This window comes from Corapipo altera, unplaced genomic scaffold (genome assembly GCF_003945725.1).
Source record: "Corapipo altera isolate COAL_440 unplaced genomic scaffold, ASM394572v1 1, whole genome shotgun sequence".
NCBI classification, from domain to species: domain Eukaryota; kingdom Metazoa; phylum Chordata; class Aves; order Passeriformes; family Pipridae; genus Corapipo; species Corapipo altera.
In genome coordinates, this window is record NW_020884873.1 from 10276917 (window position 1) to 10304334 (window position 27418).

General features: G+C 36.0%; 1 protein-coding gene across 7 annotated transcripts in view; it reads left to right on the top strand.

Annotated features, from left to right (window-relative positions):
- KDM7A (lysine demethylase 7A) overlaps positions 1-27418 on the top strand; it is an 89279-nt gene that overhangs the window by 9909 nt on the left and 51952 nt on the right. For all 7 annotated transcript variants that reach the window (XR_003530803.1, XR_003530804.1, XR_003530805.1 and 4 more), the window contains exons 2-7: positions 15992-16077; positions 22049-22166; positions 23002-23162; positions 24793-24934; positions 25192-25378; positions 26236-26398. Coding sequence is in view for 4 of the 7 variants with exons in the window: in XM_027662695.1 (XP_027518496.1) it covers positions 15992-16077; positions 22049-22166; positions 23002-23162; positions 24793-24934; positions 25192-25378; positions 26236-26398 (857 nt within the window). In the remaining 3 variants the exon portion in view is untranslated. The remainder of the gene's footprint in view (positions 1-15991; positions 16078-22048; positions 22167-23001; positions 23163-24792; positions 24935-25191; positions 25379-26235; positions 26399-27418) is intronic.

Sequence of the window (27418 nt, forward strand, 5' to 3'; positions counted from 1 at the left end):
CTGGACTAAGCTTACATGAAGCAGGCACCGCTACATTTACATCATGTGATTAAGAGTGAATTGCAATGCATTCCTTACTGCTTTTGGTACATGTGTGCTGAGAATGGAAGTGAACAAATCCTGTAGTATGTGAGGTCAGTTTTCAATGCAAACTACGTGGGCAATTCCCAGAGAGTTGCTTGTGGACCATATAGCAACCTGAAGCAGTAAAGCCTCTGTCTGCAGTTTTCCAGACCATTCCAGGGCAACACTAGTAAACTATAACGTGCTTTTCATAACACATTAGTAAATGCTTTGAATAGTCTGTTTTTCTGTGGAGCTTGCTTTTTTCTTTTTTTTTGGGGTGTGCGTGTGGTTTTTTTTTTTTGTTTGGTTAGTTTTTTTGTTGGTTTGTTTTTTTTTTCTTTTGGTACAGCTAATGGAGATTTTGGAGATAGAAGTAGCAGATAAATGTGTTTTATATAAATGTGTTGGTTAACACAATGTGGTAAAATTCTATTTCTTATAATGCCAACCTGAGGAAGCTGGACAGGCATCTTTCTAGTGTGAACGTAGGCATTGTTCTGAGAAATTCATCAACTTTCTATGAAGTTTGTGCACCATGATACTTTGGAACAGGGTTTTTGTTAGGAAATGTGCTTTGTCCCTTAATATGCTTGCCATGTGTTTAAAAGAAAAACTGTAAATCTCTAGATGATCATTGTTGGAAACTTACTGAATATATGCCAAGAGGATGGGAGTAAGTAGATACTTCCTTTTCAAAATTCCATACCAGGCACAAAGTAACTGAATGGGACTTCTGGTTTTCAGGTGTCTGAAAAATTGGAACATCTGTTCACATGGGGTATCTACAAAGGGAATAAGCAGCCTAGTGAAGAAGAGATAGTCCTCTAGGTGAAAAGCTGGATGGAAGGGTGTCAGAAAACTGAAGACAATGCAGAAGAAAACTGTTACCAGAACAAAGAATACTTGGGGGATATTAAAGCTTCACACTCTTGCAGTAGAAGTTAATTTCAAACGTTAATTTGTGACTGAAAAAAGCCTCTGTGCTAAAATGTCCATTACAGTGACCAATCACTCTGAAGTGATGTGTGGAAGATCCAAGTTCTAATGCAGCCGGTAGGCTTGGTGATGCTTGCTGATACAAATGCATGGCTGAGTTATTGATTAGGTGGAAACTGCTTTATGGTGTGCAGAAAATAAGAAGTGACGATTAAAATTAATTTAAAATGTAACTTTCAGTAACTTTCTCTGAATGGAATGTAATGTGAATCAGCTGCATCAAGTCCAGTTTTAATTATTGCATTTTCTGAAGATAGATGTGCAGTTTGAGGTTGTATTTATGTAACTCTACAGCTTGCATTGCTAAAAGAAAAAAAAAGTCTTTTTAAAGAAAGCTGACTCTGAGTGTATTTGAATTACTGTACTACAAATTATATTGTAAGGTTGGGGAATTCTCACTCTTCAAATAGCTTGATTGTTTTTTTCTTAGTATTTTTAATTTTAGTTTCATAGCCAGTGCTATGTAATTTAAACAAATTGATAAATTAACATTTCTTCTGTAATTGAACTGTAAGAAAATGGCTTAATAGTTCGCATTCAGTGAATTGTCAAACTCATTAAAGGCTCTTTAAAGGTCATTGACCTCTAAATCTTTATCTAGAAAACACTTGTGGTAAAGGATTTTTCTCCTGTCAAGTATTTAGTACTTTTTGCTAATTATTAAAGAAAAGTCTTTTTGGCACTTTCAGATTACATTAGTGGAGGTTGTAACAAAAAGCAAAGCATTACTTTTACTTTCAAGCTAGAAAAGCAACAGCTTCCAAAAAGCCTGGCAGGTATGAGGCAGGTTTTAGGCAAATTTAAAGTCCTCGCCGGTTCTTGAAATATTTAGGGAAATGGACAGTTCTGCCTTTTTTAAAAGGAAAACAGGTGCATTCACAGTCACAGCATAGACTATTATGTTCCTGTAAGAAGCACTATTAAATCAGAAGACTAAGAAAAAGTATCAGTATGTCTTAAGACCTGGAAAAGATTGTGCTGTAATTTATGTTCACTGTATGTGTATGTTCAGTAATGTCAAGAGCAGGGACCAGAACTCAAGATAATCTTGTCAAAGTCTGAGTGCCTTAACCAAACACTTGTGTTTGGGTCATGTTACATTCTGTTCTGGGCATATAATTCTTGGATACTTTTCTGAGGAGTAAGAGGTCATAAGTGGGGGAGATAAAGAGTATCTTTATACGAAAAGTAACATGGAAGTGAACATTCCCGTGAGATGGGTGGGCTTGAACTCCCACACCCTAAATAAGCTGCCATCTTGCTTGGAAAAACAAAAGCTTTTCCCTTCATAACTACTTTTTAGTGCCCGATAGTTTGAAAGTATGGCAGCTGTGCTTGCCTTCTGGCTTAGATGCCAGGGAATGTGGCACATGCTGGCTGAGTTAGAGGTTTTCTCCCAAAGAATTAATTTTGTGTTTTTCACAATAAGTGAACCATAATGTCTCCTGTGATTTTTTTCAGGGGACTTTTCACACTGGGTCCTCTGCTTCATGCTTCATACTTTCCTTGTATGTTTTTTTTGAGCATTCTTGTTTGAGTTATGAGAGTTTTTTCCATTACAAAGAAGAAGGTATTGTAAGAGCTGTATGTACATACACTATACATACACTGATACATGGATAAAATATTTTTTTTTTCCTCCCCCCATATAAAAGCTGTGGAGCTGAGGAGCACAGACTGAATTAAAGATTACTTTTGAAAGTGTTTGTATGTAAAGTCTGGAATATAGGATGTAGATTTGTGGTTTTGCAAATATTATAGATGATTCTAAATAGCTTATGATAGAACAAAAATAGTTTTGGTAACCTGGATCTGAACTTTTAAGAATTTGATATTAAAATCAGCATGTCAGATTATATCCAGAATAAAAATAATAGATGCAGATAAAATTCATTCTTAGTTCTGATGTAACTCAACCTCAAAATTCTATTTACTTTTGTTCTGCACTATTTGAAGTTTCCACATTGTCTGAAAATTACTGTGCTCCATTAATTCCATCTGAAGAGGATTGAACAGTTAGATTTCTGTAGGTAGAATAATGTGTAAAAGTAACTTCTTGAGATGTTATAGACTGCATGGATGCAGTTTTGACCGGTATGCCCCTCTGGACTTCTATAAGCAGCTGAGAATCCAATAAAGATCTCTAAATTATAGGCATTATCTAGTTTGGTTGAAGGAGCTTATTCTACTTACAGCTCTGCCAGCCAGCCAATGTAACATCTGATATTTAGACTCATTATCTGTGTATCTGAAACAGTTTGCTTGTATCATAGCTTAAATAGAAGTTAATGTAATCAGATACTCCATCTGCTTTTGAAACGAGCATGGTGAGCTAGAGATGATGAGCCAGTTTGCTCTCAGATTTCTTCAGAAATGAAGCATCTGTCTCTACTTGCTATTGACTACAAGTCTATTTGCCTTATAAAAGTAAGGTATTTCAAAGCTTTAGGAGCCATCATGTATTATTTTGTGTTGTGGTTAGAAGATGAAGAAATTATTCAGCTTACTAAAAAGCTTATTAAAAAGTTCTTAGCAATGTCTGAAAAATATTGTAGGCTGGTGGAGGAATTACTCATTTGAGAAGCAGAGGAGTTTAAAAATTTCTTCAATTTTTATTTTTCTTAAAGGAGAACTACTTAATGAGTTGAATTTTGAAGGCAATAAAAGATTTATTTCAGGTACAGCTGCAGAGACTCTGAATGCTACTGTGGCTTTTAAGGCTACTTAGGAGAAGGCTCCAGGAGGTCTTTAAAACTAATCAGGATAAGAAATTTTTAACCCAGCTGGGTGGTAAAGTGTATTTGGTGTAAGGAGCCAATTAAAAGGTGTGTAAAGGAGGCTGAAGCCAAGTTTGCTGTAGCTGCAGTCTGTAAAAGTAGTAAACCAGACACACAGTAACCCAGAATAAGGCATTTGCAGCAATGTGGTTTTAAGGTTGTGCTAATACTGGTTGCTGGTGCTAGAATGTGGGAGACAGAAAATGGTATTGTCTAGTATCGATAGGAGAAAGTCATATTTTCAAATTATTCCTGACATCATTTTGCAATTAAAGGAGCGCAGTTTAAAAACAATCATTAGTGTCCTAATCAATGCCCTCAGGTTAGGAAGTCATTTTGCTTTGTTGTTGTTCACCTCCAAACCTTTTTTATCACTTCAGATACTTCAGAACAAGACAGATCTGATGGTGTCTACTGACGGTGTTACTCAGGATGTCGTAAGCTTTGCAGACTGTGCATTGCATAAAATAACACAGTACTGGTAGTACTTGTCAAGCTTCATGATCTTTTTAAACAGCTCATCTTTATTAAGCAACCTGATCTTTCTAAACAGCTCATCTTCATTAGGCAACCAGAATAACCAGCTAATACTCTCTGTAGGAGGCTGCAGTCCGTGCACTTCATTTATGAGGAACATTCAACGCTTGTAGCTGTTGAGACGGAAATGGAACCGCTGAAGACATACCAAAACATTCCCTGATGAATTTAAAAATGCTTACAGTGCAGATTGCCTAAAAAGAGGTGGTTGAACTAAAACTAGTGTTAGAGATGTTTGTTACATAAATTTTTTTTTTGTGAGACTTGGGTGTAGATAATTCTGGAATTTAGAAACTGCTGTGAGTGAGTATGCAAATCAGTGAGTATTAAAGAACCATTAGTGAGTTTTTTTTTTTCTGATCAGCCTCTAAAAAATAAACCCCAAACATTAAACCTTGTTGTTTCCCTGATAGTGATATTTCCTTAAATAAGAGCATATAGATATCTTCCTGCTTCAAAATGCTCATCACGTTTCTTTTAAACTAGAAGGTGAGAATCTAGCTGAAAATTTGTCCTTCTAATCTTGCCCTGCTTTATGAAAACCCATGTTTAGATATGTATCTTCCAAACTGTTAGGGTTACTTGTTTTATAGTTACTGTTGTACTTTAGCGAGATATTGGAAAGAGTGTTTTGTAAGCAAATAACATACCGGTCATGACATAAAGTCAGACATCTGCCTGGTGCTTGCATCAGCTGCTCCTGTAACTGGAGCTACAGATAACTGGCCTCAAGGAGCTGATTAGGCACTTCATCAGAGAAGGCCTGGGTGCCTAAAGGCATTCAAAGACCATCTTAAATGTTGTGCTAAGAAAACCTTGGCTCGCATATAACATCTAGTGCCAATGCATGCATCTCTTGGACTTAGTAATGTCTCCCTTGATGTTGGGCGGGGTATATGATTAAAGTCTAGGAAGTTTTCCACATTGCAGGGATGTTCCCTGCAATCTAATTGGTAAACTATTGGCAACTTTTCTATTAGGTCGGAGTAGTTCTGGGTATTGCTGAATAATGAAGGTGAAGTCCAATGGTAGGCCTGACCAGGTATAGTGACCTGCATGGCCAAGAGGAGGAATCCTACTTCTCCTAGCCCTCTCTCTAGATTACATAGCTTCATTCCCTCTCCATGAATTGGCTCTGGCAGTTGCCCAACTGTGCTGTGAGCTAACTCAATAAACAGAGAAAACACTGGCGAGGTTACTTTCTGTCAGAGAAACGAGTGAAAACAGGTTGCCTTGTAACCTGGCAAGTACCAAGGCCACTGCAGGGAAGGGGAATAGGAGTGCTTGCTTGGAAGGGAATGAGTAACCTGCCTCTTCCAGTGGGTGCAAGCTGTTAGATTAATGCAAGCTATATCGTGTAATGGCTTCCTAGGATTTGTTTGTCATTTTGGATTGACCCTCAGTTTCTCTTCATAGGATGTTTCTGTGTTTAATTCTGTTAATTTCTCTTTTCTTTCCTTCCCTTCCAATGTCCTCTCTCTTAGAAACAAGTAACTAATATGTCTGTTCTTTGTATAAAAGGCCCTTGCTCTACTTAATAGGAAACTGCACTGGCACTGAAATTTCTGTTGATTGTGGTCAAAAAACTTGGGATGCCAGTAGATCTTAACCATATCATGTGCAATGTTTCATTAGGATGGCTAGTGGGAATTAACAGGAGTCTGTGGGCAAGTTGGAGCTGAAGAAGCTCAGGACAAAAAAACTAAGAATGTAAAAGTTAGGTGGGCAAATGTGTCTGGACTATATATCATTGAATCATGGAATCATTAAGGTCAGAAAAGACCTCATAAGATCATTGAGTCTAACGATTGAATTAACACTGCCATGTTCACCACTAATCCATGACCCAAGTGCCACATCCACACATTTTTTGAACACTTCCAGAGATGCTGATTCCATAATTTGTATATGATATATATATATATGTATAAAAGACCATATAATATATAGCCTTAATTTGCTGTATTGAAGTTTCATAGTTGCTTTATTCCTGAATGACTGAAAATTTAATTAATTTGTATACTGACTTCCTTTTTTTACCTTCTTGTTATCTCTGTAGAGCTTAGCTTATTTCTTCCTCTTTTTCTACTAGGAGGTAATGGTAGCAATTTGGGGTAGTAGAATACAACCACACACAAGCACTCAGTTTAAGATGTCTCTCAGCTATGGCAGCTGTTTTAAATGGTTGAAGATTTTGTGGTTTGGTGGTGGGGCGTGGGGCGTGTTTTTTGTCTTTTTATTTTTTTTTTGTATTTTTCTTTTCATAGAATCAAAACAGAGTGTCAGTTCTGCCTTTAAAACCTCTGGTTTTGAAGGTATTATTTTAAATAATAAAAATTATTTTAAATAATAAAATATTTATTTTTTGCTTGTTGTAAGTTTTGGATTTTATTTTTCTTATTTGTCAGCACAATTGTAAGAGAATAATCCTGGCTGAAAATTGAAATAAGACAAATTACCTAAATAAGATGCAGTTATGTGTCAGGGGGTTTTACTAGGTAGTGATATATCTCAGGGGAAGAGGTAAACTTCTGTTGACTTGGAGTCTTGAGGAGGAGATGAAAATACATAATTGAAAAACTTTCTTAAACACCTAGAAAACCTTTGTCATTAGTATATATGGGGGCAATTATTTTTGTCTTTTTTTTTTTTGTCCTCTCTTGCAGTGCTTTCTCTCTCTGAAACAAATACTAATATGTGTATTCTGTTGTGTGTATCGGGCCCACACTACCTCATAGGGAAACAGAACTGTTGCAGACTGTGCATTATAACCCAGACTGAAATTCATGTTGGCCGCGGTCAGATAAATTGGGACTCCAGTGTTCCTAGAATTAATTGAAATCCAGTGTTAATCCTCTTTCCTGCATCAGTTATGGGAAGGACAGGATAGCTCTCATTTATTCCAACAGGCTTCAAGCAGTTGCAACTCCACTAAGACACAGTGCCCGAAGTCAGATTGGACTATTGTTCCTCCTTCTCTTTGGTGTGTCAGTCTGGCTGCTCTGGGAAAATGAATGGAGAAAGATGAATCTGAACTGCTGTAGAGAATGTTTCTAATTCCTGAGCACTGCATTTTGCTTCGTATACAAAGGATTACACAGATTGTTGGTTTTAAAAAAGAATTTCTTCAAGACAGATCAATGGATATTTTTTTCTTTCTTTCCTACAAATCTTATGTCTTGATTCTCTTGCTGGTATCATCCTGGTTTCTGTCATTGGTTTCACACTGAAATAAGGCCTTCAGCTGTCACAGCTGCTTTTAAAATGCTTTTTTCTCTGCTCTCACTGACAAGCTGTTTAGTTTTGAGGTCTGCTGTAGTTTTCTTAAATATTATTTTTCTCGTTGTCTTGAGGCAGCTCGTTTTACCCAAATCTACACTAAAATGTCTAGGCACCTTCAGACCTTCATTTCTCTAAAATAATGATTTTAAAAGGACAGGGACAAAAATTAATTGTAAATACTCTTTTAAAGTAGCTTGTTGCAATCAGTAATCCCATTTGGCATAGGAAGGACAGAGAAATTTGGTATATGCTTACCAGATGATACCAAGCAGAAGGAATACATCAGAAGTACTTCTGTAATGTTAAGTTGGTTCTGTCAGAAATAGTGATTATGAAAAGTACTTCTCATAAAACTGCTGCACATTAATACATGATGGTTGAGACCATTATGAATTAACCTGGACTGTGTGTCTCTTTCTAACAGTCTTACATTGTAGCAAAAATGTTGTTTAACCTCAGTGTGTACTTTTGCATGTGATGCTGTTTGGATTTTCTGAGCATGTAGTTCTTGGTCTTCAGTTGAAGAGTCATTTTGCTTTATTTTGCTTAAATTCCTAATAGTTGCATGAAATTGTTGTATAGAAAATCAGCTTTCCACACAACGTTTTTATAGATGATTAGAAGTAAGAATATGTTGATTATACCAGATATTCAGTTATCAAAGTATTTTGTAAAAGTTATGACCCTTTCTTTCTTACCTTCATTCTAGCAATTTCATTACGTTGAACTCATTGTACTTAAAATCCAGATCTTGGATAAAAAGCATGTGTTAAGTTTCAAAAACATACCAGTTTGTTTTCAGACTGGACTGGAATTGTGGAACAAAAGAGACAGTTTACAAATAATGCACCGCACTGTTGTTTCCCTGAGATTTTGGATAGCATCATGATTGTGTTGAATATGCAGTTACATCGTAGATGTAGGTAGAAGGTTTTATTGTATTTGTAGCTGAATATATTTTATTATGTAACTTGATAGCTTTGTTCCATTGACCGTAATTTTCCTTTTGGGTGTCTAGTTTTCAGAGTCTGTTCTGTGGAGTTGAGCTTTCTTTGACAAGATTTTATTTATTTTAATCTCTGTGCTTTGAGGGAGTGAAAAGCACTGTTACTTGAGAAAGAAATGATGTATATTAATTTTCTTTCTCAATGGAAAATTGTGCCTGAGTATTGCCATTAAAACTGTCTTCTGAAAGGACAGCATTAGCATAGCTATCACACAAAATTTAATTTAGAAAGGTGCAGGAAGTTTGAGTCTTTGGAAGGCCCTTCGGAATTCAAAATAGGTCATATACCTTTCTGCATGTGTGTGTTACTGTAATACCTCATTTCTGAGAAATATTACGTAATTTAAAAGCAATAGGTTTCCATTACATTAGGGAAGTCTAAACCTATGTAATGAACATTAGCATTTTTAATGTGCAATTTGATGGTTAATCGGAAGTAGACCGTGATCTCTTAGGACTTTGGAAGTATCAGAACAGATGTCTCTGTGCAATCAAAGGTCAGAGTTTTATGTATATTGTGGCACACAGCATTGCTATTCTTGAGATTCTTATCTGTGTTGTAGGATGATGCAATATTTAATAAGTTAGTATATTTTCAGGTGTTTTGAGAGTTGGCCTTACATGTAATTTTTCTGTCCTTAAGAACTTGGTTGGTGGAATGTGTGTCAGTGAATATGTACTAAAACTAGGTGTGCTGTTGGGCCAACATGCATATATTCTATGCAAATCTTAAAAAATGTATTATTAATTTTTTTTCCTGGAGAAAATTTGTAACTTTGGGAGAGGGGAATGTTTGCTACATAAAACTGTTATTCTGTTTTTCTATTTTTTAAATTGTTTTTTAAAGTGTATTTATGCATGTTCATTAAATGGTGTTTTGTTTTGGAAAGTGAATATGGCAAAGTCAAAAGGTCAAATATTTTTATGTTGTGTATTTTTTTCTGTGATTTATTTTAAGGCAGTATGGTTCTGTATCGCATAGAAGTTTGGCACTTCTCTAAAATTAATTGCCAAAGTACATCCTTGTAAGCCTGCTGTGATTCCAAAACTGTTGCCATGCTTATCATGACAAGGTGAAGAGATAGCTGGTGTTTCCTTTCACTTTTTCATGTTGCTTTGTGGTTTCTTTTGGTCAGTTTTGTTCCTTTGGTGTACCTGCATTCATTTTGAAGAGGGGGCTTGGAGGGGAAATCTAGCTAGTTTGAGGTTCAGGTTTTTAAAGCTCTCTACATTTATTTTAAGTTTTAAACTGTTCTTCAAATAAACTTCAATTTTTACCTATTTTGATGCTATGGGATGATATGGAGCCTGTCAATAGCATTGTCACACTATGACTTTGCCTTTCTATTCCTAATGAATTATTTTAATATTGTGGCAAATGAGTGGCAGATGTGGCTATTTGGTTGTGGCAGAGACATCTTTAGAACTTTCATTGTTTAAACCTGTAAATATTGCATACTTGGCATCCTTTTCCCACTTGGAAGGCAGAGGCTTGAAGTAAATGACCAACCAGAGTTCCTTAAAATTTGCCAAACTGGTGTCCTATTCCATGCTTATCTTAGTGTTCTTGGGATGGAATAGGAGAAGCTGTTCTTTGCATAACTTGCAAGCTTGCTAATCAATTTTGGCAATAAGTGCAATAGTATTTTGGGTTTTGTTATGCTCAAACAGATTAGGACTGAATGTAGCAACTGCAGACCTTGTTACAGGTAAAATGGAAAGTTTGTTATAATGCTTGCCTACTGACTTACAGCGGTATTTGCTCAGTATACTTTAATGCTTGATGATTTGAAATTTGATAATTTTTGATAAATTTGATACTAAAAAGCTATATTGTCAGCATAAGATTGCTAAACAGTTGTCTCCTTCCTATGGTTTAGCAAACATTTTTAGAAAGACAACATAGTGTAGAAATGAAATAACAATATTTTCTTTCATATATAATGTCTCTAAAATAATATTAAGCTATATATTTGTTAAATGACTGCATATAACTGTAACATGTACCTTTTTATTTATAGGAATCTTATTGTTAAGGTTTCTAAAGCCTATCTGAAAAAGTGAGTTGAGTGGCAGTTAGTTTCTTTTCCTTAGGATCAGTTTATTGAACTGACTTGTCATGTGGCTCCCTGGTACTTTACATTGGTGAGAGAAACTATGGAAGCCCATGGTCAGACAGTTGGAGGAAGGAGGGTGGGACCTTTTTTCAGCAGCCACAGCTCTCTGCTCAGTTTAATGTTATGAGAAGCTGTACCCTGTGGTAGTGACTTCAGTTTTTGGACAATTAAGGCTGTCCTGTTACTAATGAATCTTTGCTACTTCTAGAAGTGACATGTTCCTTTCCTCATTGCTGTTAAGGTACAGTAGAGATTCAATATCTATGTATCTTCTTGGCTGTTCTGTGGATTACTGGAAATTGAAAAACAATTTTGGGAATCTACTCTGTCACATGATAGGAAACATGCCCCTAAGTAATTGTCTATAGCCCCACATTCCTGGTAACAGGGAACGTGCTCTGATACCTCTAGTATTTTTCCACTGTTCCAAGGTTTTTGTTGATTTCTTTTTTTTCCTGTTGGATGTCAAGACCTGTGCTTTTTTTCTCCTTTTACGGCTAAAACCTGCAGTGCTCGCTGAGGCATAGCAAGGAGAGGTTGTGGGTGCTGATGCAAGGGTGGACATGAAGAGGATGTGCCGAGTTTTTGTTCAGAAACAGGATAGTACAGAAAGAAAAAGATTGTCCATAGTGTTTATTCAGGGAGAATATAAGGGGATCTTGGAAAATGTAACTTTAAGTAATTTTATAGCTTGGAAAAGGTGCAAGGTTCTGTGCCTAATCAAATGTACTAGCAAGGGCCACTAATGTGCATTTTTGCTGCACAATGACAGCAAAACAGACTGTTGAGATCAGACTGTGGAAAACCAAGAGGTCTTGGGGCTTGAACTTAATGTGTCCCAATAAGAAATAAGAGACTTAAAAAAACCACTTTGGCTGAATTTTGAGCTGTAAATCAATGCCTAGTTGTAAACCAATATCTATCCAACAATATCTGTTGAAGAAGTGGGCAGACATGCCTGTGATGGCCTGTCCTGTGAAGCTTATAAATGCAAAGCATCATACTGGTATGCAGAGAAGTGGAAGCTGTTGTGGGAGACTTCTTAAAATGTAGAAGTGCATCCAGAAAGATGAGCCTGTTAGATTGGTTTGTACATGCTACTCAAAGAGGTGAAAAAGGACCTTATAGAATTGAAGCAATAGGGGAAAGGAACAGAAGATGGAATCCAAGAGGATTGTGCCCCATGTACAACCCAACATCTTGACAAATTAACTCTTTGCTGTTGATGGTGGTTCATCCTTTTTCTCAGTCCTTTTATTAGATCATTGAGAATTGCTTACATCTCTCAGTTTTCAAGATTTATATTTTCAGTATGCCTTGTGTACAGGGAATCTTGGAAATTTCCTTATTGGAATATCTTGCCAATTAAACTGGGAAAGTGGGCATTCGGACCACTCATTTTTTTACTTTTGTAGTGCTATTTGTGTAATCATTCCCTTTTATACTTGGAATTTTATGTGAGGGTAGAGTACATATGGTACTTATCTTAAGAAAACAACGATGATAATTATAATAATTTAATAAGAAAATAATTAGTTTTTCAAGTAGTCATATCTCTTAATGGACACTGAAAATAAGACCTTGAATCAAGTGCTTTGAATTTTTTTCTTAAACCGGGATTCTTTGTTTTACCAACAGAGGCAGTTAATCAATCTCTAAAATGTTGTGGTCGCACTTGATAACATCAGAAGTAGGCAAGAGAAAAGCCAGATTGGATTTAAAGCAAGCAGGTATTAGATTTGGAAGGTGCAGCAGCCTGTGTGGTGACTGACATGGATCCAATACTTGTTTGTGTTGTACTGCTGTAGGAGAAATGTGCCAGGTGCCTTGGGTGGCTCACAGTGTACAACCATGCAGTTTTATCTTCAGGTGTAATACTTCCTTTAAATGTTTTGGACTTTTGCAAGTTCTTTGTATGAGACATTCTAGCATAATTGTGAAATAGTCGTTGAATCTGTCATGCTGAATTATCTGTACTCATCTCTTAAATTCTAAATTAATAACAATACTGCAGTAGAGACCAGCTTTTGCAGGATTTTTTTTCCACCTGTGAAAGAAGCCTTATTTGCCCTTTACAGAAAAGCAGAGGTCCATTGGTACCTGTCAGAGATGTTAGATCATCCTCTTCTGGTTGTTTTTGATTTACACTTGCTGCTTTTACATAGCTACAAATATAATAATCAAATGGAAAGTTCAGACTAAATAAAAAATATTCACTTTCCAGTGAGATTTAAGTGTGGAGAATGGGTTCCTGCAACTTCTAGTAGCAAGAGATTCCTTCAGTTGCCAGGTACGGGCACCTTCTTGTGTGTGAAAAAACTTAGTAAGTTCCCTGATTCTTCTGCTACCTCTTGCTGGCTCTGCCTTGATAGTAGACACCTTGGGGAAGTTATGAGTGTCTGACCACTCAGACTGATGTCATGGAATCTATTTTTAACTAAATTTTTCTACCTTGCTACTCCTTACAGAACATTTCAACTAGTATTGGGCCTGTTCAGCCCTTCCACCTTCATGAACAGAATTAGGGATGGATTTTTGCATAGTCTCATACAGTTGGTTTTTTACTTAGTATTATTGTATTCTATTTTGTAATACTGTAAACATTTCACTGTTCCTGAGGATTAGTCTACCACCTCCCTGCAGGAGATGAGCAATTTAAAAACTCGATAATATATACTAAAGGCATTTCAACCCAAATGGATTGGGTTGATTGCAAGGTGAAGGGTAATAATATTTCATTCAGAAAAACATCAGTGGATTGGGAGTGTTGCTGTGTTTGACTATGTTAATGTTTTCCAGGCTCTCTGCTACCTCTTGGTGACCTTGCTTTGATGCTTGAGGTCTGAAGTTGCACTTACCACAGTAATTGATTGCTTGCTAGTAGCCAGAGTGATTAATGTCAGAGTCATCTGTGTGTTGGAGAAAGGGACTCAGGAAAGTGACTTGCTGTGTGTGATTGATGGGCACTGTGGCATCCTTGGCAATGCTTGTTCCTTGGCAATGCAGGTGCTGTCACCTCGTTTTCTATTTGCTTCAGTCAGGCAACTGCTACGACATTCACTTCCATGATGCCCAGTTAGTGTTTCGCCTTTCCAGTTAGTTCTGGAAACTAGACATAAATAGTAGACTGAAAATGTTTGCATTCCTTATTGAATGGATATTCCAGCTATTTTAATACCATTCCAGTCTCTGTACACAAAATCCCATGTGCCTTCCTGAAAGGTTATGGAGTTAATCGAGTCAGAAAAGTGGTTAGTGCTAAGCCTCAAAATAAAGCAGAAATTCTGTTACCTGTAGCATTCTATAAGAGATGATAAAATTAACATTTTTAAATAGAACATGACAAACAGTTGTCAAAGCTTGAAGGTATTACTATATTTTTATGCCAGGTTCTTACTGTTAGAAAGATAACCTGATTGGGGTGATGATGAATGTATCAGATAAACAGCAAGAAAAAGGATGAAATGCAAACTTGATCAAGATACAGTGGAACATAAATATCTTTAGCTGTTGAAAAATTAGAAGTTTAGCTAAAATAATGAGATTCCTAAGGATGTATAAAACCAGCCTTCTCATTTGGGGCTTTTAGAATGTACATTTAAAAAACAATTTTCCTATAATACATAGGATTATGAGTCACTCAGCTATTCTATAAAAAGAGAGAGAACACAAGCAGAAGGAAATGGGACATGCATTTTTAAAGACTGCTTCTGCCTTCCTTTTTGTTTATGTGTCAGCTGGATTTTCAAGTAATAACAATTCCTGTAGTTGTGGTCTTAAAACAGATGCTAAATATTGCAAGAATTGCAATGAACTATGGCAGCTGAGTTTTGTGTTTAGATTTTAAAATAGTGTGCATATAAAAAAGCTACGGAATTTCTAAATTTCATGTGGTATGTACTGCATGGAGAAGTAGAACTAGCTGAATCTGTTTACAGAGTATTCAGAGTGATGTACTTCTCATTGATAGTTGCATGGGAGATGCTCTTCAGTTTCAGATTGGATTTGCTCATTGTGCTTTCAGTGCTAGACTGCTTCAAGTATTGTTTTGGCAGCATGTACTGACACTTGCTGGAGCGTGTCAGCAGTTTGGCACTAGGCTGCTAGGGAAAAGACTTTGTGGAGCTGGATCATTTCAAAGCCTCAGTGCTTAAGCAGTCATTACACTTCTGATATGAAATGGGTTACGTGACTGGAGTACTGTTCAAGTTCTTATGTTACTAGAGTGCACTGAGTAAACATATCTAATTTTGGTGCAAATGTTCAGTGTTGTAGTCTTGCTTCTTATTGACTGTAAAGTCAGCAATTTTGTAAGTGTCCATAAACTTTTCAGAGAATGAAGAACTCTACCAGGATTCAGATTCAACCAGCAAGCAGGAATTGCATTTTTTTTTCTTGAGAACTTTGTGCAAAAGCACATTTTCTCCCATTAGCTCTACTGTTTCAGCTTCTAAGAAAATGTACTTAATTTTGTCTTTAAAATTCTGTTATTTAGATATCAGCGGTGTAGATACTTTGTCAGCAGTATTATAAAGATTTCAATCTTAATCCCACTTTGACTTTTATCGGGGAAAAAATGTGCGCTGGGAAAACACTGCATCTGTCAAGTGCTCTTTGAAATACTTGTTGCTATTTTAAACCAAAAACACTTCTACAAAGTTATTTGTGTGGTCACTTGTGTAACTTAGGAAGCTAGTGCTAGTGTAACGATTTCAGGAAGAACACCAAAGTATTCTTCATTAATTTGTCTTGGGTGTAGGAGTCAGTTATGTGCTTTCTGCAGAAAAAAAAAAAGAAGAAAAAATTGCATTATATCTTCTGCAAATTGACAGCACATAAACTTCAGATTTTTTTTTAAACTCAGTGTCTCTAACGAAAATTGCATAAACTGTTTCCTGTAATTAGGATCAAAGGTTTCTGGGGAACTGAGAGGTAATGGTGTGTATATATTGTGGATTTGCTCACTTTTATAGAAATTTGATTCTTGTTTCCTTTTTATGATTTTTTTTTTTAATGGCATTCTCTGTTCAGCGGTAAAGAAATTATTACTCGAAATTTATGTGGCAACCCACTAGTTGAGATAATTTGGTATCTCATTATAATTTTGTGGAGTAAGCATGTTTTGATAAAACCCTAAGATTTAATTATTTTTAGCTTGAAAAATAAACCTTATATGTATTCTCATTAACATTTAAAAAATATTATTCCAGCTGTGTTGGGGTAGAGGAGCACCATGCTGTTGACATTGATCTATACCATTGTCCCAACTGTGCAATTCTCCATGGACCTTCTCTAAGTAAGTATGGCTTATTCAGATTTCATTTTACATGTTCAGACAGTTTTCTCTCCATGTACAATTGAAAAAGACCGTTCAGAAGAATATTCAAGATGAGACTGATTATTTAGAAGGTACTGGTTCTGCATGACTAACTCTGAGCTGATTAAAAACCCACGAAATAAACAAACCATCCTGAAAGGTTCCCTGATGTGGAGATGCAAATAGAATAAAATATAAGCCACCGCTATAGATTAGAGAAATCGAAGTGCACGGAGCTAGAAGAAAACAATCTGGACTTGGCAGAGAGTGAGAGAATGAAAATTAGGGAATCATAATTAAAAAAAAAAAAAAGGAAAATACAAAAGATGGCTTCAATTTTAATTATCAAAATTCTAATACCATGGAAGGCAACTTTGAAAAAATGTAGGAATTAGGTGTCTTACCTTTCTTGATGATTATAGGCTATTTGCCCCAACACTCTAGTGAAATCTGAGAATATGGACATCCTGTGAGCAGTGTTTGTTTGGTTGTTTTTTCTTTGTTTTTGTTTTTTTTTGTTTTGTTTTTTTTGTTTGTTTTTGCTTTTGTTTCCCCCTCTGTTTATGTCCTTGAAAGTTACACAGCTCTGATTTGTAAACAACAAGTTTCCACCAAAGTCAAAATGAGTTGCTAGAAGAGTGTGAAACAGAGCAGCAAGAGGCATCTCTGGTTCTCCTTTCAGTAGACAAATTTGCTATAGCGATCTGCAGTGGGAAAACGGAATAGTTTTTGTCTGTCTGTAACTACTGAAAGAATACTGCTTTATTCAACTCCGTAGATTTCCCCCCATGACTTCTGTTCTCAAAGGGAAATGGAATTGTAAAAAATCTAAAAATGAATTTCATGCTTCCAACAATGAATTAAGTTTCTATGTTCAGACCGGAAAAATATGTATATGCAATGTGTGCCTTTAACCTCCGAACAGTCGTGGTCATTTGTGTTTTCTAATGTGGATTTGTTTGTGTTTTAGTTCGGTGGTTTTTTTTCTCCTTGAAGGCCATATAATGATTTATAGTCAACAGTGACTTAAGATCTAGAATATTTTTCAAAGCTAAGTTTACATTTAGAAATAAGTTTAAAACCGCTACACCCTCAGTGGTAGTCTTGTGGAATATGAACAAAATGATAGTGTCATTTTTTGATGTAATTAGTATATGTTGCATGATATGTATCTTGTGTAATATATGGGTTCAGGGTCAGTCTGCTAAAAGGTAAGATAAATGCTGTTTTCTGTGCTTGTAGTTTTTAGTACTCCAGTGGTAATTTTCAGTTAAAAATCTGCTTATTTCTCTTATAAATCAGAACACAAACAACAGCCATTTCTTTCCCCACCTTTCTGTCTCTTTTTTCCTATGGAATAGAGGGACTAGGAAGAGGAGTAGAAGAGGGATCATATCAGTAAATTTGAAACTTGTTTTCACCCCATGACTTGGGAGAACTAGTATGCTTCACCCTGATGCCTGTGAATAACCTTTCTTGTAATGCAGAATTTGACAGTGAGATAAGAACAATTTTTATTTTGAAAGCTTTTTCAGGAAGACAAGAATCTGTGGTAAAAATTATCCTTATTAAATTATATTGCTTCAAGCGTGTAGATCATCTAGATTTAATAGAAGCTTCAGACATGTCACTTACCAACCCAAGCAGAGGTGATATAATGAAATATGTCTTCACAAGGAATTTTATTAATTGTTCTCAGCTGTCAAAATCAAATCTATGATAGTTTGTGGTTTGGCCTCTACTTCAGTGTTTAGAGAGACTGATAAAGTCTCATGACTTTAAGTGTGGCAGCAGTGTTCCAGAGTGCTTCATTCATATGAAATTATGTACGTCAGTAAAAAAAGCATTTTTATTTACAGCTTTGTATTCTAAAATCACTTTGTCTAAGAGTTTTGAAAGAGACAAAAATTCAACTTTGTAAGAGGGCAAATATATCTATGATTTCAACAGACATTAGTACATGTAGACATTAGTACAAATAAGGTAGCGCAAAAAAATTACTTAAAATATACCAGAAACACATACTTTATAGTACAAATGGGTGGTTACTTTCAGTATCCTACAGAATTAATTATGTAAAAGTTCCAATAATTAAAAGAAAACTACTGCATAGTTAGATGGAAAGATCAAATTAACTGATCAGTTTCTTCATGCATTTCAAACAAAAAATAAATCCTTTTCTTGATTTGAAAGAGCAACCATTTTATAAGACCTTTATTGAGAAACTGTGTATGTAAAATGCTAAATAATTAATCCTAAAATCCTAAACAGTTAAAAAAGAACAATTTAAAAAAATAGTACTATACTATGGAGGAGTTTTTTTAATATTATTTGGTTTAGGGTCTTCGTATTATATTTTGTTATTTTCTAAGTTTTCTCAGTGATCCTGAAGTCTGAAAATGCTGTATTTGCATGAGTGCTTTGAGTCAGATCTGCAACCAGACTCTAGTATCCAGAGCTTTGAGAGAGCACAAGATGTGGTGAACATTAACAGGACTGTGTTTGTCGGGACATACTTTCTTAATCCGTTTTTTGATTTCTCAAGTTCTGAAAATACCCTCCAACTTGTATTTTTTTTGTCTGTGGTAGTAATGTCTGTGCTTGGCCTGAGCTGACAATATGAGATGATGTCCCAGACCTTAGCAGTGTACTCTGTGGTTTACTGTATGCTCCTTAGAATTTTTCAGTCTTCCCATGAAAAAATTTCTCTTGCCTTTTTGGTCACTGGGAATCATCTGAAGTACCACTTCCAAGACTTGGGGCCTCACTGTAGGGTTGTTCACCTCTTGATGGTCCCCATTTGAAGTCTGCCATGTGGTGGTCTCTGAGGCAAACAGTCCAGCAGTGTGAGCAGGCAGGGAATAGTGTCTGCCTGAGGTAGGTACAGTTATTGGCCCATTGTTTTGAGGGTATAAGGAATGTAATTACAAAAAAAAAAGTAAGCTTTCTACTTACTTTTCATGAAAACTTCCAGCACACTCCTTTCTTTTTCTAACCCCCCCTGCAACTGTCTGGTGTACTTTTAGTGTGTGTGTTTTTAGTGTTGTCACAGCAAGTTTTGCCTCGAATTTTAGGAACACCAAGGGTGAATACTGGTTCCTTCCACTAGTTTGGAGTGATTGGGAGGGGAGGTGTTATATGTCCGTTTCAACTTATGTAGGGTTTGTTTGTCTGTTTTAATTTGAGCATTAGGATCCATTCAGTTAATTATTTTTTTTGTTTTTGCAACTGTTACTGTAATGTCTTAAGGGGTTAGAAAAGCTCTACAATTAAGAGATACATAGGCAGAGAAAGTTTTCATTATTGTTTTCCGTTCTTCAGTGTTCTTTTAGTTATGAAAGGATGATATATATTGCCAAGTACAAGTAAAAGAATTACCTTAGTTCCTGATTTTTAAAGACAAGACTTTAGAAAGTCTTTCTGTGCTATAAAATCTCTTAAGCAGCTGTATCATCTTACAATTTTAATGACCTGTTGTAACAGCAGTGAATTTATGGGAAACTACTCTGCTGCAAATTAGTATTAGCTACTAATTTCTTGTATTATTATTTATGACTGAGAAAATAGCTTTGAAAACTTAATAAACCTGGCTTCATTATTTATGAAGTTTTACAGTGTTTGGATAGTTGGCTCATTAAGCAGCACTGGTTTTCAGTTTAGCAAAGAGCTATAAATGTCAGTTTATTCTCTTAAATGTCTTCTAAAGGGTACATGTTGTCATATCTGCAGGATACAGATCATCAGTAGGAATAATTACCTCTTATGTGTAATGATGATATGATGCTTGTTATTCCTATATAACCAATTGTTTTTTCTGGAGAAGCACCAATTTTTTTCTTTTTAGAAACTATTTTCTCCCCTCCTACATCCGTAGCTTCCTATTACAGTTTTCAGTATTGTTAGCACTTTTTTAGATTTTTGGGAGCATCATGACTTACGTAAACTTAAGAATGAGCTGTTCCATAAAGTTAAATCTTTTATTAATGCAATTCTTTGTCTGGGTGTCATGTTTACATTACAAGCTGTTTGGTAGACACCTGTAAAACACGTTCTGTGTTGACAAATAACAGTAATTTTTCCCTCTTGTGAGTTTTCTCAGCATATGTACCTAAATTTCTGCTTAATATTAGTGGTTAATTTATAAATCTGGTGTTAGTAAATCATCTTGGGGCAGTCCTCCACTAGCAGCTATCTAACTGTGGAGCAGATTTTGGCTTTTTTAGGAAAAAATGAAATGCAACCTTAAAATGTCTGTACCCTTACTATGTTTCTTAGTGTTGTAAGTGATAGGCTGGCAAGTAAATAGAAAGGTAGGAAGTTCAGCACTCCTGGAGTTTCTTTCCAAGATTGAGATGGTGATCCTTTTTGCCGAGGCACCCTTTTGGTGATTTGTTCTCAGCTTGTTGAAAGCTTGAGGGTGACAGATGCAGGTTTATTTGTAGAGAGAGGAAATGCTCCAGAGAGCAGTTTGCTAACAAACAGGTGATATAACCAAGGACTTCCTTTCAAAGCTGTAAGCTTGTGTTCTTTATAAATGAAGATGCAAAATGATTGGTTGATGAAGATGAATGTATGAGATATCCATTAGGAAATGATTTGTCTTGAAATAATGAAAATTTGAAGGCAGGCACTAAGTTCACTATGATACTGGTCACTTTGTCCTCTGCTTCACTCAAGGTAGAAAAATTCAAATGGGGAGGCTGCATACAGCTTACAATGTTTTATAGTACAACCTTTAAATATATAAAGGGGGCTTATAAGAAATAAGATAACTTTTTACAGAGGCTTTTAGTGAAATAGCAAGGTCACCCGTTGTCACCCCTTGTCACCCCTGGCTTTAAACTGAAAGAGGGTAGATTTATATTAGATATAAAGAAGAAATTCTTTAGTGTGAGGGTGGTGGCACAGGTTGCCCAGAGATGGTGTAGATGCCATATCCTGGAAGTGTTTGAGGCCAGGCTGAATGGGGCTTTGAGCAACCTGGTGTGGTAGAAGGTGTCCCTGCCCATGGCAGCAGGGTTGGAACTAGATGATCTTTAAGGTCCCTTTCAACCAAAACCATTCTATGAAAATATTATTTTTTTCATTTGGGTATCTGTCATTTGTCATGGGGAGATCACTACAACAGTTTTTATGGGAATGTCTAGTTTTTCAATTTCATTGGCCCCTTAAGTATAAGGAACTGTTAAAAATGTGGTTTTGTTGCTATTGAACTATCAGTTTCAGATTTCCAAAACTGTAATCGAACTTTAATTTATCTTTTATTTCTTATTAATATGCTGTAACACTGCAGTAAAGCTTCAAATCACTCTGAAGTTGTATGTTTTGGGACGCAATGATTGTTTTGTATGTATTGCAAAAGTCATTCTTTCCCAAAACAGTTTGCACCCAAAATTGTTACAGAGACATAAGCAGTGGATAAAAGAAATAGCATATGGTAGTGAATAGCAGTAATATTATCAGACTGGATATGGGCTTGCTCGTAGGGTGAGATAGCATAGTGGGATTAGGTCTTGTTAATTTTGTGTAAATATGTAAAATGAAGTCTGTGGATATTCAAGAGGTGTGATTCTTCCATATATTAAAAAAAGACCAAGGAATTTAGGAAATTAAAGTTCAATTTCTAGTTTCATTGCTGATTTTTTTAGGTTTGGACAACTTTCAGGCTGCAACTGTTTATTTGTGTTGCACTGGATATGGAGTCTTGAATTGTGTATAACGTGCACTGAGGATTTCATGTAGAAGGAGCTATAGAAGTAGGGAGAATTACTGTCGGGTGTCCTGCAGATTTCATTTGTTGAAAATGGGTGGAGTGTCACCTGATAAAAACAATAAGATTTGTTCATCATAGTAATGTGATTGAGGCATGTCTGTCTCACTGGTGGGATGACTGCTAATCTGAGCCATCTGATTTAACTAATTCAAAGTTTAACCCTTCTGAAACTTGTAGTGAAGAAGAGGAGAAACTGGCACAGACATGACTACACGGAGCCAGATGATGGTTCCAGACCGGTGCAGGCTGGAACACGGACCTTCGTTAAACAGCTGCGGGCTCGCTCTTTCCCAAGGTACGGACTCTTACACCTTTTGGTGGAAAAAACAAAGAAACGTTGTCTGCAGAGTGTGTCTTAGGGGAGGCAGCTAACATTTCTCTGCTTCAGAAAATGGAGGTTGATGATAACTTCCTTCTCCTTTACGATTCCTCAGACCTCATCCTTGTTTCAGATGGGTACATTTGTCTTTTCATGCAGTAGCCTCCCCTGTTCAGTTTTGCACTAGGTTATGTTGTCTGTTGGGACTGCTGCAGGGTGATGTGAGAGGTTTTGAGGGGTTGTTTTCATGGGAAAGTGGGGGCAGTAGCATGACTGATTGGTTTTTGGTTTCCTTTACTTTGCTTCAACTGTCAGAATATTGTCTGTCTATTCCTGTAGTTCATGAATAGTTCTCAGTTTCATTCCAAATAACACAGAACATTCATATGGGCTGGTAGTCTATCCATTCTCACATGCTTTAGAGGAAAGTAGAGAAACGAGGTTATACTTTCATCCTGGTCTTGATTGGATATCACACTGAACCATGATGATTTATAGTTCTTCAGAGGAGCTGCTGGTGGTGGCTGTTGTTAGCAACATGTACTTTAATGCTTTCTCTGAGAATTCCTTTCCCCCATCCTTTCTATTGTATAGAATGACTGTGAGTTCCCAGGTTATGTGTCCAGTAAAAGTTTCTTTGCTTGTTGAGTTTGTTTTCTTTGTCTTTTAGCTAAATGCTTAATATAATGGTACAATGCTCTTGGATTCAAATATAGCCATTCCCATCCATCCTCCCCCAAACTGAGGCTTTTTTTTCAGTAGTGCTTGGGGGATGCTTTTCTGCTAATACTCCATAATTTCTTTCCACCAGTGCTGATGAAGTAATTTTGAAAATGCATGGAAGCCAGTTGACACAAAGATACCTGGAGAAACATGGGTTTGATGTTCCCATTATGGTTCCTAAGTTAGATGGTCTGGGACTCAGACTTCCTCCACCAACTTTCTCCGTTTTAGATGTGGAACGCTATGTAGGTAAGAGTCACTCTGGAGAACTTATTAAAATGATCCTGTCCGTAAATAAAATAAATATTTGCGTGTTTATAAGAGCTTCCAGAGTGCTAAATATTTATCGTAAATTTAAGACTAGCAGAGAATACAGTTAAAGCTGTGGTTTGGAGGTTTTTTTCTTTCTCTCTTTTTTCTTTTTTTTTCAATTTATGTCTGTTTGGATATGTGATAGGACAATAGCTTTCTCAACATTCAAATATGTTAATTTCAGTGCAAACTACATGTGGAATGCTGGACCTTTCTCTGCTACATGTTGTAAACCAATAAAGTATAATGGGAATTGAATGAATCACTCTTAGGATTAATAAGTTTAGTCATTGGTTAGACTATGTCAAAACTTAATGTTTTAGACTTAGTAAATTGGCCTGTCTGAATTAAATCTTTCTTCCTGGAAAATTTCCTACCTTGACTTCCTTTAGCAGGAGAGCTGGAGCTTCCTAAGAACCATTTCTTTCTTATCAGATCTCTTAACAGTCTGTAATTGTTTCAGCCTCATGTAAGTGTGTAGTACAGAGAAATAGAGACTGAGCCAATTGCAGCAGGGCATTTCCTGTAACACGTGGTACAGCTGAGAAGTCTGTGTATGGCCTTGTCTGCGTTCTTGTGATCTCCTAATGTAACGAGTTGTGCTGAAAGTAGGTTTTCTGCCCATCAATATTTTACAAAGGCATCAGAATATGGAATGTTGTTGCAGTTACAATGTTAAACAGTAATGTGCATTCTGCTTTAAAGATTAATTATCATTCTGATACTTCTGAATATTTTCTTTTGAATTACTGTCTATTCAGATAGAAACTTGATTATCTCACCCTTATGCATACATTTTGACCTGCCCAGTTGTCCAGTTTAGGGAAAAAGTTGGAATGTGATAGATTTACCTTTCTATTATTGAAATTAAAACTAAGAGAATTGAATAAGTACTATTCCAACTGGAATTTATCAAGGTGATATATAATGTACATCTAGACACGTTCCAGCATTCCAAAATAAATTGTCAAATTTGACCCTTGTGTAACTAAATGGACATAAAACAATTGCTATTATAGTATTGTTGTTAGACCTTTCTCTTGGCTAAAGGTTGTTTCTTGCTTGTCTAGTTCTCTGGATGTATCACTTCAAAATACACTGTGTGTAAACCAGTCCTTGTTATCAGAAATGAAGCACGCTTGTGATAATTATTAAATAAAATGACTGTGCTTGCAAGTTGTGCACATATATAAGGAAGGTATAGATCTCCCTTGATGACTTTTTCCATGCTAGTGTTTCCAATTGCAACCATAGCCCCCTGCCCCCCTTTTTTTTTTAAGTGAGATGCAGTCATTCTATACTACTCTTTCTTTTTGGTTAACCACAGGAAAGAGGATTTATTTTTAGAGTGTTTTTGCTTCTGTCCTTAGCTGATTATAGTAATTAAAAAAAACTAATAAAAAGTTGGTTTATGCTGATCTGTCTCTGATCCGAGAGAATACTGATATCAGTGGAGTATTTGTGCAGAAGTATTTTGATAAAGGCTGGAAAAAAGTTAAATTTGTCTTAAACAACTGAAGTTTTTTAATCTGTCATAGCCTTAAGAGAGTCATCCTGTTTTTCACAGGTGGTGACAAAGTGATAGATGTCATAGATGTAGCAAGACAAGCAGACAGCAAAATGAAGCTCCATAATTATATTAAATACTTCACAAATCCTGACCGACCCAAAGTATTGAATGTGATCAGCCTGGAATTCTCAGACACAAAGTGAGTATTGACTTCAATTCCTTGAATATAGGAAGTGGTTTTCACTAAGCTAAACAATATGTGTAGGCATATAATGCCTGTAGTGGGAAAGAGAGGAGGATGTGTATTTTATGTAGACAGCTACTGTGATGTAATGTGGGTATGAAACATATTATTTATGAACTAATAAATATCTTTTTAGGAAGCTGTCATTTAAAGAGACGTGATTACTCCTGTTTGTATTTACAGTTCTTTTTTGTTTGTTTGTTTTTTAAAAGGATGTCTGAATTAGTGGAAGTACCAGATATTGCCAGAAAGCTTTCGTGGGTGGAAAATTATTGGCCGGATGATTCTGTCTTCCCTAAGCCTTTTGTTCAGAAATATTGCTTGATGGGTGTCCAGGACAGCTACACTGATTTTCATATCGATTTCGGAGGAACATCAGTTTGGTACCACGTTCTCTGGGTATGAATGCTTCTTGGTGTACAGAATCACAGAATATGCTGAGTTGGAAGGGACCCATAAGGATCATCGAGTCCAGCCCTTAGCCCTGCACAGGACCATCCCCAGGAGTCACACCACGTGCCTGAGAGTATCATCCAAACACTTCTTGAACTCTGTCAGGCTTGGTGCTGTGACCACTTCCCTGGGGAGCCTGTTCCTGTGCCCAACCACCTTCTGAGTGATTATGACTACACAAAACAAAATTTATTCATCATACAGCCTTCTGCTATGGTATTATCACCTGTGTGAAATGTTGTACTTGAAAAGCTGTGGGAAGAGCTTGAAAGTGAATTACCAATCTTTGGTGTTGCATTTTTATGTTTTTATTGTAGCATGCCACTGGTGACTTCTAGATTGTAATTGACTGATCACTTTAGTAGACTGGTAGATGATGCAATGAGGTTTTAGTAGGAATAAATAATGGAATGAAAATTGTTGACATACTCAACTTTTTATTGTTCTCACAAACTTTGCTGTGTATATATCATAGAAGAGGCATGTTTTTTCATTTGTATGTATGTGCATATCCATAAATTCTTTATAAAAGCTGGAATTTTTTACACTCCAGTGAAAAGTTTTGGTTGGCTTGTTTGCTTCCTTTAAATCACAAGATGTTAACTGGTTATTGTACTATATCTAAACTTTTGGTGGATTACGGTTGTGAAACACTGACACTGGGAAGCCCAAACATGCCACAGTGGGAAGATGGAATACTTACCATTTAGATCAATCTGTTACTTCATTAGGAGTGACTCAGAGGTTGTAATATACCTCTAAGAGGACATTAATTTATTTATTTGATATTTTTGTCTTAACAGGGTGAGAAGATATTCTATTTGATCAAGCCCACTGATGAAAATTTGGCTCTTTATGAGTCTTGGAGTTCATCTGTTACCCAGAGTGAAGTATATTTTGGGGACAAGGTGGACAAGTGTTACAAATGTGTTGTGAAGCAAGGACACACTTTATTTGTTCCAACAGGTAAGATTTTACTCTTATTATTACTCTTATTATTTACTCATTACTTAGCATATTTAATCAACAGGAATTAAGAATATAATAAAATAAATGTGTTATCAACATTTGGTATCCCCTAAAATTTTGAATAAGAAAGAATAATAAAAGAAATTTAGAGATCTAGATTTTCAAAACAAGAAATTAGCTTTTGTTTGCCTGACAGTCATAACAATTACCAGGAAATGAAAGAGTGTTACCCAATTAGAGGACAAAGTTTAATTTGATTATCAGGGAAATAGTTCCAATTAATAGAGCACAGATTTTTCACTATTTGGTAGGTATCCAGACTGAATTCTTATCTTAATTTTATAATACAATTTTTTTTTTTACAGATTTGAATATTACAAGACCTACTAGGCATAATTAGTACAAAAACATCACGTAAACTTCTTATGCTGTAGGCTAGAGGATTAAAAATACAAGTTGGGTGTTCTTTTTGGTTTGGTTTTTGTCATGAGAAATGCCAATCAAATTAAACTTCTTTATTAAAAAAAAACAAAAAAACAAACCCAACAAAACAAACCAAAACCCCCACACAGAAAAATCCATCAAAGAAAATACCCCATCCCATTCAAACTCCCAGATAGCATAAATTTTCAAGTCTTTACTAAATCAAACCATATTTTACCAATAAAAGTGAGTGCCAGTTTTTTGTATTTTCACTTATCCAAATTATCCATGTAAATACTTTTTATTATTTAATTATTAAAAATGATACTGGGGGCTATCTTCGTTTTTTTGGGGGAAAGAAAGCTTTAAATACATAGAGCGGGAAAATGGTTTATGATTCTACTTCTGGAATAAACCTTGAAGATTATAGTCAGTACCTTATTCTTTCATGGATTTCCTAGACTACTGCATTTTTCCCATGTCTCAGTTCTCTGCCTGTGAGGTGCAGTGTTTACTGTTCTAGTTCATAGCTTGTGCAGAATAAAGACTCCGTGGTGAGGACCTCCCTTTGTGCTTAACATTCCTGAACAGCCA